General features: G+C 34.5%; 1 protein-coding gene across 1 annotated transcript in view; it reads left to right on the top strand.

The window, feature by feature from the left end:
- Window positions 1–15,328, top strand: part of LRP1B (LDL receptor related protein 1B) — a 1,024,768-nt gene that overhangs the window by 878,441 nt on the left and 130,999 nt on the right. The window contains exons 65-68 of the mRNA XM_058548897.1: window positions 1,336–1,442; window positions 6,013–6,142; window positions 7,781–7,887; window positions 8,471–8,603. Coding sequence (XP_058404880.1) covers window positions 1,336–1,442; window positions 6,013–6,142; window positions 7,781–7,887; window positions 8,471–8,603 — 477 coding nt within the window. The remainder of the gene's footprint in view (window positions 1–1,335; window positions 1,443–6,012; window positions 6,143–7,780; window positions 7,888–8,470; window positions 8,604–15,328) is intronic.

Here is a 15,328-nt window from a genome sequence, read left to right as displayed (position 1 = left end):
TGAAAGGAGTTTTGAGATATGAAGGGAATCGTCCAGTTAGTGGCTTTTTCCCATTCTACTCAATAGCGTCTTGTCTTATTCAGAGCTGGAAGTTCATATTTTAAGATAAAGTAACTCCCAGAGCAAAACAAAATGCTGTGATACATATTACACTCTCCACAGTAGTTCCAATGTTGTCAGAAGAGATCTTTATATAGAAATGTAGGAGCCTTCATGATACCAAACATTCAAGAGGTTACCCTATAGCTAGAAACCAAGAGATTATATAGAGTAATATTCAAATGTAGGCTGAATTATTCACAATCTTTATGCAGATAATTACGCTTCGTGTAGATGTTCCTTAAATTTAAGTTCTGTTACCTAGTCCTACTTCATTTGAATAAGAATATTAGTGCGTGTGAGACAGCTATAAATACAGACAATGAGTAGAGAGAACAAGAAGGGGTCTTTCATCATGCCAGGTATCAGTTCTATTTAGAGAACAAAAACTAAACAAGAGTTGATCTCCAGCACTCGTATTGATTACTTGCAGCAACGAATTTCTGAAATCCTACTTCATTGTCCAGATGAAACATATTTCGCTTAGGAGTTAAGCCAAGTAGCAAGTCATACTATTTGGCTTATGTCCTATGCGGAATATGGTGAAGCATAATTAAATCAACAACTGGAAAATTATCTAAAATGACAGGTAAATGATCTAGGACATAAGCAAACAATTGCATAAACAAGGAGGCAGTTTTCAAAAAAGAATCTCCTTCTGTCTCTTCAACCGTTATCCATCCAGGCATGTCCAGTAATACCCCTATAAACCTTTCTTGTTCTATGAACTCTGGATTTTCTGGGGACAAAATCAAAGAATTAGAAGGTCATTAGGTCACAATAAAACATCAAGAACCAAAGACTAGACTTATTCCTCCATTAATAAACAGCCCCATGGGTACACAGAGCCATAAAATGTCTTACTTAAATAAAATACATAAAATGATTTAGAATTCCAACAACTGGAAAAAACTATAGTACTATAACATGTAGATTTTTATGCCTTTTATTTTACTTTGCTGCTGTATTTTTATTAAACAGTAGGCTATTTATCTTTTGTGTTTTTTTCAATTTGTATCTGTAATGCTACTTTCTATTCATGACTTTAAAAATAAATTAGAAAAATCATTATATTATGTACCCTTGATGCTTCATGAAACATTTTTCCTAAACAATTTATTGGTTCTGCTTGGCTAACCTCTTTTTTCTTAATGCTACCTCATGTTGTATGTCATATAAATTTTAGAATGCAGTTGCCTATAATAGAATAACCCTATGCTATTTTTCTGTCCCCAGAGCCACAGACCTGTACATTGAAAGATTTTCTCTGTGCCAATGGGGACTGTGTTTCTTCAAGGTTTTGGTGTGATGGAGATTTCGACTGTGCAGATGGATCTGATGAGGTAGGCATCTTTGCAAAATCAAACAAAAAAAAGAAAGCAGTTCTGTAGAATCACATTTATAATTATTATTATTATTCAGTGCAGCGAGGGTGACAAGGACAGCTCTGAAATGCACTTTGCTCCTGACACACTAAGATGAGTATTGTATCTAAGCACTGTGCTGCACACACCCAGCACAGGGAATGGCTCTTGTGCTACTATTGACAGTTAATTTTATAGTCTGTTTTACCTCAAGTGGTGAATGGCTGGGTTGGGAATAGGAAACCCTATTCCCTATAGCTGATGCCTTTGGCATCTGTGAATGTTCCCATAAATTTGCTGCAGTATTTATAGTCAGGACTAATATTTTTTATGCATTTTAAACAGTTTCTTCTCCCCAGTCTCTTTCTTCAATAGATATAATCTTATAGACTTCGATGTGGGTCATCAATTTTCATGAAACCACAGGTTCAGCTTTGCTTAGATGATGAATCACAATCCATTTATAATAAGGCCTATGTACACACAGCTTATGTGAAAAAGTTTAGAAATTCTCTGGATAATTCTGTAAACTTACATTGTGCTAACATTTATAATTCTTCATATAATTTATTATGCACCTGTGTATTTCTGTTTCAGCTATTAATTACTCTATAATGCTTAAAAATAATACATGACACATGGTTATATTTTTCCCAATCAAATCTAAAACGACCCCAAGCTCTCACTTTCCAATATCAAGAAGATAATAGCCCAATAATAGTCACTTTTCATGATGTTCTATATTAATGATTTTCTGTGTTAATATCAGGATCACAGCACTTGTGCAATCAAGTCCAGTGAGACATGAAGGAAAAACGCGATCTTCGGTCCTCAGTGTGCACCATGTCTCCTTCTGGGGTACAGTGACTCCTTAGAGCTCTGCTGCTCTGTGTGATGTGCATATGTACTTATCTCACCCGCCTCATAAAGGTCCTCCAACTGACTATAGGCTTGGCCAGAGAGAAACTTACTTGATGCTCTAGAGGTGTCTGTGTTTCAGGTCCAACTTCCTTAGGTATCCACTGATTTTGTGCCTCTTTGGGAGGCACGGTAGGTCTCTACTATTTACAGATCCCACACAAACTAGTTCTCTCCCAGTCTTCAAGCTTTATTATTAGGATTGGACAATTCTCCATTCTCTAACTTTCTTGGACAAGTCTCCCTAATCACATTCAGAAGCCTAGATTTTGGAAACCAATGCATTTAACTTCACGCTTGAAGGCCAGAAAACCTAAATCTTGAGGTTGCAAAGGTCTCTCAGGAGGAGTTGAAAAAATGTCACTTTTACTCATGAGGCTATTCACAAAACAAGTCCAAACAAACTTTAAAAAAATCCACAGGGGAATTAAATTCTTACAATGTCCAGCTACATATTTACTTAGTATCCATTTATTCAAAAATTATATTGAATATTTACCAGTTAGGAAAACACATTTTATGTAAACTCATTCATACCATGAAACTGTTTTGTTTTTGTTTTCTTTAAAAAATATTCCACCAGCCCTGTATAATCTGTGAAACATCAAGAGATGGGGATATATTGCTTAAGGCTTATGATTTCATCTTGCATGTTATTCACTAGATGTCCAAAGTACATATACAGAATCAAACACTTCTTCTTCAAAAACTTATGTGAAAGTAGATGTCCTTGTTAACACCATTTCTTTCATGCCATAAGTTCATGGACATAGTTCTTTGATGGCTGAATATATCTCCATTATCCAGACATTTTTATAATGTCCCTAGGGAATCAAATTAACTCTCTCAAAGTTGGTCTTTCTCTACATTTACAGACATTTAGCATAGTCTATATGTAATGAAGTGGCTAACACTATAGGCAGTTGATTTCGATTTTCTTTCTGAAGTCTAGGATGACAGGTTGCATTGATAAAAAACAAACAAACAAGAAAACAAACAAAAAGATGAACTGAACAAATTACTGGAGAGCAGCAATACATACAGGATACTCTCACATTAGGAACAAAAGAGAAAATTGTGAGGGCAAATTTTTGTATGAATGTGAACTGATAGTATAATTAATTTGTTAATATCTAGTCGAAACAATAAAATAGAAACCAAAAGCTTAGATCAGTGTAATTGTACATCAAGTTAGTGGCATACACAGATAAGAATTATTTAAAGTGACTTTAAAATATAATATTTGGCTTCGGCATCTGGTACAATATATTGTAAGGATAAAAAGAAATGCAAAGGAATCTTAAACTGCATTCATACAGTTGTTGTTAATAATAGTATTGGTTTTATTAATTTGAAACTCATACATATTGAGACTAAGACAGTTCAAATGCTTAATTATGTTAGTATTATTAGCACTCAAAAATTTTAAGTAAAAGAAAGGAAACACAAGTGTAGAAACAAAACAGGTAAGTAAAAATCCTGTAATATTAAATTCAAATGAATCAGTATAAGATCTTGATTTATCTTTCTCTTTCAAATAACAAAGAAATTTTTGATAATTTTGTGATATTGTTAATTTTCTGATTCTATTGTAGTTATGTTAAAATAATCCAGAATATTAATAAGTGGGGTGGAGAATGGATGAAATGTGAATAATGAAGCATTGACAATTATTAAACATGCATGATGGGCACATGGAGTTCATTATTCTGTTCTCTCGATTTTTCTGTATATTTTTAAGTATTTAAAATAACAATTAAATACCTTACAAATACACACACACACAGAGACACACACACATATCAACTATACTACAATTTATTATAGGTTGAAATCTGATGATGATACAAAAAGTATCGAGAAGTAGCATCTTCTGTACTGTTGTCAATATAGATACGCCAGTGCCATTGGTCGTTGAGCTATTTTACTTAAATTAGTCTTATTGCTGAGATAACCATTCATTAATTCTACAAATATATACTGAGCAGTTATTATAATCATGGCACAGTATTAGATACTTGATCCATAGATAGATGTGATCCCTATCCATACAGAGTGACATGATCCCTATCCTAGTGGAGCTTAATTACATGAGATTTTAATTTAAATTCCTTGTTTTCTACATCTGCTATTTCATTCATTCATCCAGTAGTTTTTGTTGAATGCTTGCTGTGTTCCAGGCACAATACTGAGCATTGGAGTACAGTGGTAAACAAAACATATGAAATCCTTTCTCCTGACCAGTGACTGGGCTATTTCTCCAATATCTTTTACACCATTTACTGTTGCATAGCTTACCCCTCAAATACACCACATTTCTAATCATCCTTACATACAGAAAGCCTTTTCTTTGGCAGTTGCATTTCTGTTAAAACTTTCTCTGTGAAGCTTTTCCTAAATACAGTAAGAAACAATATCTTTAAAACTGTATACATTTATTTTGACAGTCAATGTATTGTATTGCAATCATTGGTTTAGGTGCTGGCCTTTCCTAGCAGTCTATGAGCTCATCAATTACGGGGAATAAATCTTAGTTTTCTGTCTATTCTTATTTAAGAAAATCTCTGGCAACTGGTAAACTCTCAATACTTGGGAAAAGAAGGGAAGAAGAAAGGAAGGAAAGAAGAAAATCAATTGTCTAGCAGGCAGTCTAATTAAACTGCCATCAGCAAGAGAAAATGACAGGAATTTAGAAAGTAAACTTTCCTTGCTTACATGGAGATGAAACTGGGAAGAAGCAAGGGGTAATAGTCCAACATGCTTCACTCACTGGGAGTTTCACAGGCTGTGAGATTGTTGCACCTTTTATAAAATGAGCAGACAAGTACATTTTGGCAGGAGTAGAAATTTCTTAACAACAGACAAACATCATCCCAGCAAGACATTTCACTGGAGTGTCTCATTTTATCCAGAGTGGTCAGACCCCAAGGAAGGTAAATTTCTAGAGGGTCCCTTGCATTGATCTCATATGAAGAATTGAAACATCCCCAAAGTAAATCTGCTGTCTTGTTTGACTTCCAGATAAAATCTATTTGTGAACTAGCAGAGATGACAATTGTGACAGTTCATTTCATGGTTCTTTAAGAACAAATGTCAGAAGAGAAAAGGATTATGAATAGCAACTAAACTAAAGGAAAAGAGATGGGGAGGAAGAAAAAGAAAGAACACTAGGGGAAGTTTTGCCAGTGAGAACAGATTTGCCTTAGGATTCTTTGTTTCACATTCCATCCTCCCACCCCACTCCCAGCGAACTGGATGTATTTGCTTAGAAATAATTTTTAACGCTTTTATTTCCCCACAATCTTCATTCTCACGTACAATTATTAAAATAACCATAACCATCTATTGAAGAATGATCTACTCACAGCAATTCAATTGGTACGAAACCATGGAATTTATGTCCTTTTTTCATTTCTTTGTTTTATTATGACTCACAGGGTCAAATAAAAGTAGAAAATTGTTATGATTATGTCACATAGCAATGGACTTAAACATGACCATGTGAGCTTCTTGTATGTGACAGACATGGTATCCACACTTCTAGGTTTCTATGAATAAGATTTCTAGTTGTCTTTTGGGTTACATTTGTTTAAAAATTTAGTTTTAATTTCATCTCTGTTGTTTTTGACAGAGAAATTGTGAGACAAGCTGTTCCAAAGGTCAGTTCCAGTGTTCTAATGGTCAGTGTATATCAGCAAAATGGAAATGTGATGGCCACGAAGACTGTAAATATGGAGACGATGAGAAAACCTGTGAGCCGGGTAAAATGATTGAGCCGATGCTTAATTTCGCTGTATTTTAACTTGATGGAATTTAAATTTGAGCAATAATATGCAGAAACAGTGGCAAATGCATGCACATATATACTGTTTTTTAGAAATAATCTGAAATATCTGTAGATAAATTGAGTGGTGTGCCCTTTGTATGTTTTGAAAGTGTTTTGGCAGGTAAGATTGTTACTATGTTCAAGATCCAAGCATTACTCCCCAAATTTTGATTTTCTGGTTTCTATATCTTTCCACACCATTTGGGATTATTTTTCCAAGGCAGCAAAATGAAATATGTTGAAACCATAAGTACGATAAAAGTCGGATTTTCAGTTATGGAAATTAAGGTTATGAAACAGAATGTAGTAGTTTCAATGTGGTACCAACTGAGAAAAAGCATACGTATATTATTTCTATCTATGTCTTGGTTCAAAATCAAAATAAAATTAGGAATCAAAACCAGAGTATAGGGAAAAAAACCCATCCAATTTATATATTTCTATTCCTTAAATATGGTTTATAAATATGCTCATTAAAATTTAATTTTTATACTTAGATATTTTAATAACATTATCTTACAGAAAAAAAATTACTGGGCGAAAATCACCCTATAATCTATGTCTAACCATGAAAGCATTACTTTGAGAGACTAGGCCACAGTATAAGGCATACACGTTACCATGTCCCAGTGCCGTCCCATGGTCCGTATTGCCAGTTGATCATATCCAGATGTGTTCTCAGACTCGTCATTAACACAGATCCCTAGGCAAACACTGCCAGTTAAAAAGAATTAAAACTCAAGGAAAAAGTCTTTTAGCATCCCTAGACTAAGCAATTCAGACCACAAAGTCATTATGCAAGTACACTTGGCTACCTAGTGGTGTAATACTAGGCCCAGAACCCCAGAGGATTGACTGCAGCCTAGCAAACTCAAACCCATAGACAAAGGCAGCTGTCATAATTACTGTGTCAATTAATTAGATTGGGTACTGGTACTGACTTATTTATCCATATGTTATTTATATTTTCTGGATCATAAAGGAATACTTCAAATTCTGTAGACCCTGTTAATTATACATATATTCATATTTAAAACCTCAAAACAAAAATACTTCTTAAAATTTTTGTGAATACGACATTTTTGTCAGCACAGCAAAACAGATATCGTGCAGTCTATGAGACCATGCCAAGATTTCCACTTTTAGCTTTATACAACACATATGTGAATCAACATTCTCAAGGGTCACTAAATCCTATCACAATTTTGAAAATAACTTGAGGCTTTTGTCTTTTAAATAATTTAATTTAAAATTATGAAAAATTCATTTAACTCTTCAAAATCAAAGAGATGGAGTATGTAGAGTTTTTTTTCCCTTTCTTTCTTTAGTCTAGTGAGTTGAATACTTACCAAACAGGCCATTACATCATTGAGGTATATTTAATACAATGCAATAATGTTGTAAAGTTCATTTTAAATGAATGTTTAATATCAGATATTGAATATAGTCTAAATAATATAAACTACTTTTATTACTATTTATGAATTTTTTTATATGCTTATATATATTTTTATCTATCAAACCAGTCATTCTTTTTACTGACTCTAAATCTCAACTTTATAATTATACTCAGCTTCTCCTACTTGCTCATCAAGTGAATATATATGTGCCAGCGGAGGATGTATTTCAGCATCTTTGAAATGTAATGGAGAATATGATTGTGCTGATGGTTCAGATGAGGTAAAATCTATCATTTGATTAAAATCTCTGGGGGCAGGCCCGGTGGTGCAAGCCGTTAGGTGCGCGCGCTCCACTGCGGCGGCCCGGGGTTCGCCGGTTCGGATCCTGGGTGCGCACCGGTGCACCGCTTGTTAAGCCATGCTGTGGCGGCGTCCCATGTAAAGTGGAGGAAGATGGGCATGGATGTTAGCCCAGGACCAACAAAAAAGAGGAGGATTGGCAGACGTTAGCTCAGGGCCGATCTTCCTCACACACACAAAAAAATCTCAGAATTACATGAATTAGGTTTGGGAGAAAAAATGTAATGAAAATAGGGTAAAGAGACAGAATCTTGATTCTTAGCACTGTCTAAAATGTTAGGACAAATACAATGAATATAATCATTTCAACAAATACCTGAATCTTCATGCTGTCCATATACTAAAACCCCACTGTCATTTGTAGAGGTTATATTTATCACATCAAAATAAAAGAAAGCCGACAGCGTAATAAATCTCCAGTATTGTCAGCTGCATGTTGATCTTGCCTGTGACTGTATCATTATCATTAATGAAAACTGCAGTGCTCATTTGTATTTGAACAGATGGACTGTGTGACTGAATGCAAGGAAGATCAGTTTCGATGCAGAAATAAAGCCCACTGTATTCCAATTAGATGGCTGTGTGATGGAATTCATGACTGTGTGGATGGCAGCGATGAAGAGAACTGTGACCAAGGTAAGGTATTTGTGTGTGTGTGTGTGTGCACATGTGCCTGCAAATAAGAGAATGGCAATTAAGGTGCTGTGCAGAATGTGGAGTATGCTAGAGGCAGAGGATCGGATCATTAAATGATTCTCTTTACTCTTTCTAGTTTCGTTACATAACAGCCTGTTCTAAATAAACAAAATCTGAATCATTTTCCTACAGAGTATGATGTCTATCTTTGCATAACAAAGGCAACCAAAATGCAAGAATTTATTGAGTACCTACCGTGACCTGTCTTTGGACTAGAAGCTGGGACAGGGGAAGGGATACGAGAAGAACGCAGGGAACATAGCCACTGGAGCTATTACTACAAAAATGTTTTCTGAGTACCTTTCCCTTCCACATTGCTTGCTTTACTCTGAAAGAATAGAAACAACATATGATATACTATATCATATATATACTATACCACATACTCAAATGCTAGATCATATATAGGTTATAGATTGTGCCTCGAATTTGCTTCTTGCCATGTGGTTGAGAAAATGACCCGCATTTTTTTGTCAGCCTGGAAGACAACTTTTAGTTTTGTAGTATATTATGTCCCAGCTATGTGAAAATATTGCCTGACAGACCACAACTTTATAGTTGTGAGTCACCACATTTCAAGCAGGAATTGTTACTACTTTAGAGTTAATGAGATGAAAGCAAAGAAATTACGGGATGAAGCTTAAAATGACCCTAGATTCTGTAATTTTTATTATTTTCACAGTGTTAAATAAGTTATTTAACAAAATTTCTCTTAACCTGCTTCCACAAGTCTCTCAATGGCCTTTACATTTCAGAATATTTGGAACATCATCAATAGAGATGATACTAGATACTGACATATATGGCAAGGCATTTGAACATGCATTCAGGATTTATACAGTTTAAATGCATCTAAAATATTTACTTCTGTAAATATCTATTCACTAAGGAAAAATATCTTCTACTTTCTTTAATATTAGATCAAATTTTTATGAGTCCATAATATCTTCATCCAAAATTGATAAAGTGTTGTTGTATTCAGCAGAAGAAATCCCAGTTTTCATTTGGAATCTGCAGTGCATTATGGAGAACTTTACATAAAAGGTTAAACTTCTGTAAAGCTGTTTCTACTTTTGGTTAAGTTCTCACACTCCTGTAACTGAGCACTGTAGAGACAGCAAACTTTGTAAACATTCTGGCACCAACAATTCTTATATACAGTCTTATATTAAAGACTTTGGGACAACAATTTAGCTAACTTATTTTTTTTCCATTTTCTAGCAGCTAATAAGCTTCATCGTCTCAACTTTAGTCACTGTCACCAGTGACTGGTTCTTTCTCTCATTGCTTCTTGCCTGGGCTCATGTAATGCTACCTAACTGGTCTCCAGTACATCCTACTCACTGCTACCAAGTTCATCTTATTTAAGTGTAACTCTTATTATGTCAGTCTTTACTGAAAGCTCTTCCTTCCTGGTTACATACAGATAATTTAACCTAGCAGTCAGAGTTACAAGAGAATGATCCCATTTTACCTTCCCAGTCTTATATTCTATTACTCCTCTTTATCATATATGCTGGCCAAACTGGAAAATAATATTCTAGCAGTATCCTCCACGCTTTTCAACATCTTTCCTGATTCTTCTACTATTTCTGCCATCTCGATATTTGCCAATAAAAATTATATCTATCCTTTCAATTCCATCTCAGTTAATGCTGTTCAAATTGCAATCTTTTTTGAAGTTTGCTAGCAACCCTTTGATTGCGTTCCTGTTGTCATAGTCTTCCTTCCAACATGATTACTTCTGTATTATTTGACTAAGTTTCCCCTCTTGGAATGTGAGTCTCTTGATGTCAAAATTAGGTATGCAGGGGCTGGCCCCTTGGCCTAATGGTTAAGTTTGGCACACTCTACTTGGGTGGCCCAAGTTCAGTTCCCGGGCGTGACCTACACCACTCATTGGTGCACGTGCTGTGGCAGCGACCAACATACAGAGTAGAGGAAGATTGGCACAGATGTCAGCTCAGGGTGAATCTTCCTCAGCAGAAAAAAAAAAAAAAAGAAATAGGTATGCAAACAGAATGAGGAAATATATTGGGGCAGTGGGATCATTATGTACGAAGTCACGGAGGTGAGGGACACGTTAGCTGTTTAGGAACCACAAGTAATTGAGGATTCATGTTATAGACCTTGGTTTTAATATTAAGCATAATAAGAAGTTTTCTAAGGCTTTAAGGAGTCTTCACATATTACAAAAAAAAAAAAGGAGGGAGTGATAGGATTTGAACTATGTAACAGCACAGAGAATTTACTAAAATGAGAATCAAGAGATCTAGTTTTTTGTCTTATCTCTGTGAATCTTTCTGTGCTCGTTTCTTCGTACTCTCAAATCTAACCACAGTGAAATGTCTTTAAGAGCTGTAGAAATATCTGGAAAGAGAGTATGTAGTGTGGGTGTGTAGTGTGTGTGTGTGTGTGTGTGTGTGTGTGTGTGTGTGTGTGTGGTGGGGGGAGGGGCAATCCTGTCAGGATTTATCTATTTTTTTAATATTGGATTTCATAAAAAGTATTTGTTTAAATATAGGATTCCAGGTTAAAAAATCAAATATTACAGTAAAAAATTGAACATTATAGTATTTGAAATCTGAGGTGTCTTTCAGATTTAAAATGATTCTACTAAATGTTTAAGCATACTGAATAAAAAGAGTTGAGAGCCTTTAATTCACTCATTCAGAAATGTGTCAAAGCTCCCCTCTCCTCCCTACTGATGCTTCTAACTTTTCTTGGGTTCTTTTGCTGCTAAGTAATTAGATTCCAATGCAATATCTTGTTGGTTACAGTATTTGATCCTGTATGGGTGTACCTTAAGGCATGACCAAGTTCAGATTTCTAGTATTTAATTTACTCCCAGGAAGAAACGGTGTTGGATAATGTACTTTAAGGCACTGAGGAAATTGAATGCCAGAATAAACATCTCCTCTGTTACATCTCACTTCCATTCATCTCAAATCTGGACACATGAGCTAACAGGGGCTAAGTGTTGGGGCTGGAAGGTAAGAGAGCTGCAGGATAAGCATGGAACATTTTCTAGGTAAATCAATTTTACTGGTTTACTTTAAAAAGACTGAAACCCAAAATACTATGAAATTAAAAGCAGCATTCACATTTTTAAAGGTAAAATATGTTGCTCAAGAAAACTGTTTGTTTTCACCTGAGCTCCCAAACTTTACTCTATAGCAATTTTGGTTGAAAAGATTGAGAGGTATTCTTTTTAGTAATTGTCAGATCAAAAATGTTTAAACTATTTATAGAAATTATAAAATATTATCATATATTAAAGTTTCTCTCAACCCAAAATTAAGATGATTTCTCTAGATGCTTATTTTCTGTGATGATGCACTTGTCCAGATTTCTCTGATCCTGCCAAGGGCTCAGTTGTATTTAGACATAGGTTACTGTTAATTAATATCTACTTTTCTATTTTTCAAATAACTTCTTGTGGAGCTGATCAAAAATATGACTAGGGAACTGGGATTTTAATCCAGCTAATCTCTTTAAATTATACCTTTTCTGTTGTTACTGTGTGCTTCATGACATTTCAAAATAAGCATTTTAAGTTAGACTCAGGATGTCATGGTAGCCCCATTGATGCATTTTTTGAAACACAAATTCTTTATAGTCCATGGGAAGCCTTTAGTAGGTTATCACAAAACCTTTGCCTTTCTGTTACAGTTAGGATTTAATTTATATTTCTCTTCTTCTTAATAAAAATAGTGGCATATCTAACACTCTTATGGGGAAAATTATAACGTTATCTATTGCGATACCTTAGGGAACTTATTTTTTTGTTTTAACAAGACCTATATGCTACAAATAGAGTTTTCTAAAATAATCAGAGGATGTCAAGAGTTCGCAAATTCTGTTTGAATTTAATCCATTGTAAAATGGAGCATGCAATGAGATTTAGTCATTAGAATCTTTATTCTGAAAGAATACGACCCTCCTTCATTCTATGGATTTTGATGTTGAATTAAGCCAACACTCACCTCATACCAATATTCGTATAAGTTTCTTTAATACCAGACTGCACTTATTATCTTTTTTTATTGTTTTCAGGCAGAGAGTTGTTAAATGGTAATATATTTTCTATATAGATATAGAAATATCGATATATATCTCATGGGTTTTGAGAACTGAGATTATTTTTGGAATTAGCCCATTTTAGAGCTGAACATCAAAGAAGTTTGAAAGCATGGGGCACCCCATTGCCAATATGTACTGTCACAAGTCTCACATGGTGATATTCACCTTGGTGGACTCCCCAAGGACTTGCTTTTATGTGTATCTTAGAGTTTGTTAGTCCTTAGAGATGCCAATATAAGCTATACCAGTTCTGTTAAGCTTTTTTGCAGTAAATCATAGAACTGTTCTAATTGATGTCACTGCAAAGTCTCAGTGTCAGTTCAACTATTACTCAAGATTCTAAGCAATCTACCCATATTTCTCTAATCATCTCTCTCTACCATCAACCATATCAAAATTTTAAAAAGTTGACTTTTTCCCTCACCTTCCACATCACAGCAATAATAAAAATTATGAGTTTTTTCCAACACCTGGCCACCAAATTAACAAAGCTACCTATAGCTGTGCCTAGCCTTTCCTCCCTTCCACTTAAAATGGAAGATTTGTCTCACTTCCAGTCTAAGGATAATCCTTTTATTTTGCTTTAGATCTCAAATCCTTCACATTTTCTGGATTCTCAAGGAACTCATTATATCAATTACTTTTTCTCTCTCCAGTATTCTCAACCTTACCTTGTCTACTGAATGAGTCTCAGAAGCATTTAAATATGTGTTCAGGTATCTGTTTTTCTCTATACAAACAACCAGGCCCTCTTATTCACCCAACTTCCTCCTTTCTTCCTCCCCTTTAAAGCCAAACTTCTGGAAGGAGTTGGCTACACTAACTACTACTTCTTCATCTGATAATAAGCAACTACAAACATTTCACTAAACCCACCACTGCTTCACTAAACCTACTCTCTTAGCATCATTTAAATGTGCTAACTACAACTTTCTTGTTAGAACACTTCTCTAGTGTTTTTCCAACCACTATGGCTACTTCTTCTCAGTCTTTTTTGTAGATTCTTCTTTATCCATTCAATCTTTAAATGCTGATTTCCTCTGTGTTATTTCTAAACTTCAAATAATAACTATATTCTGATTATTCCCAGCTGTACATTTACAATTCAGAAACCTATTCTATATTTGACACATTTATCCACTGTCCTGCTAAATATCACCACATGGTTGTTTTACCAGTACCTTAAATGAATTGTGTCATTATTTCTATTAAGCCTGCTCCTCCTGCTGTGTTCCTTTATTTATTGAACAACACCAACATTCACCAAATGGTACAGATAAACTAAAAATTGAGTACTATGTTTGACTACTCACTCTCGTTTGCCACCCTCCTCTATTTAGTCATCAGATCCTGAGGATTCTACCTCCTGAAGAGCTCTCAAACGTACCTACTCTAAATCAAGTTACCATCCATTCTTTTCTGGATTGCCACAAACCCCCTTCAAATTGATCTTTTTCCTCCAGTTATGGCTTTATTCTTACTATCTTCATTTCCAAGTTCTCCATACCATAGTTAGTGTTATCATTCTAAAATCCAAATCTGTTCATTTCCTAAGTTAAATCTTTGCTCCTGGAAGTGAATTATTAGAGATTTGTGTGCAAGTCAAAACTCAGAAGAAGAACAGCTATTTAACCCTCACAAGCCTAGACTCATCATTCCCTCCAAAGTGCATCCACAAGATGAACAATGCTGCTTCTTAGATATTTTCCAGGCTTCCAAGGATGAACACTATCATACCCCAGCCCCAAGGTTGATGAATATATCCATTTTAAAATATGTTTATACCGTCAATCATCAAATCTAGCCAATGTAGAAACCATATTTCTTATCTTATGTATGAGATTTAAATAGGTAGTATAATTCTCTGAGAACAATCTTATCTCAATTCTAAATTTGCATCCAGTTGCTTTATGTTGTTTCCCCAAGTACTGCTTGCAAATATAACCTTATAAATCGCTTTAACCATACCTTTTTTGCAGCACATGAAGACATTGAATCCCAGAGAAATTAATAGATTTTTCCAAAGCAAAACAAAGCAAGTTCCTAACTTCCCAAACATTGCAGTTTCCACCATATATTGATACATATCTAAACATATAACCAAAGTTTATTAGTATTTTGAGTCCTGTATTTAATTTTAAGTTAGCGTAGTCCTGAATTTTTGATGCTTTCTACTTAATTGTGAAAAGAGGAAAAATGCAAACATTTAAAAAATACAAAAAAATAGGATACCTTATTGAACAATTTTTATAAGGATAACTGTAATATTTCACCACACAGCCAACTTCTTAATTCTGTTGTCAAATTAATTGTTTCTATGTGACTGCAGAAGGTTTTTACCAGTTATTCTCAGTTTTTAGTAATTCAGTTTGTCAGTTATCAGACACAACTGAATTATCTAATATTTTTTAAAGTGTCTTTTCTCTCTAGAACAACACAATTTTTAATAATGAAAATGAATACTATTTAAAATCTAAGTTTCTTTACACTCAGTAACACAAAAATTATGTGAAATGGAAGATAATTTAGATTTGACAAAACTTGCTTCCACCATCTCATCAGTATTCTCTGAAGTAAATATG

Source organism: Diceros bicornis, chromosome 10 (genome assembly GCF_020826845.1).
Source record: "Diceros bicornis minor isolate mBicDic1 chromosome 10, mDicBic1.mat.cur, whole genome shotgun sequence".
NCBI classification, from domain to species: Eukaryota; Metazoa; Chordata; class Mammalia; order Perissodactyla; family Rhinocerotidae; genus Diceros; species Diceros bicornis.
Note: the sequence above shows the minus strand (reverse complement) of the source record. Positions and strands in the feature narration are given on the sequence as shown.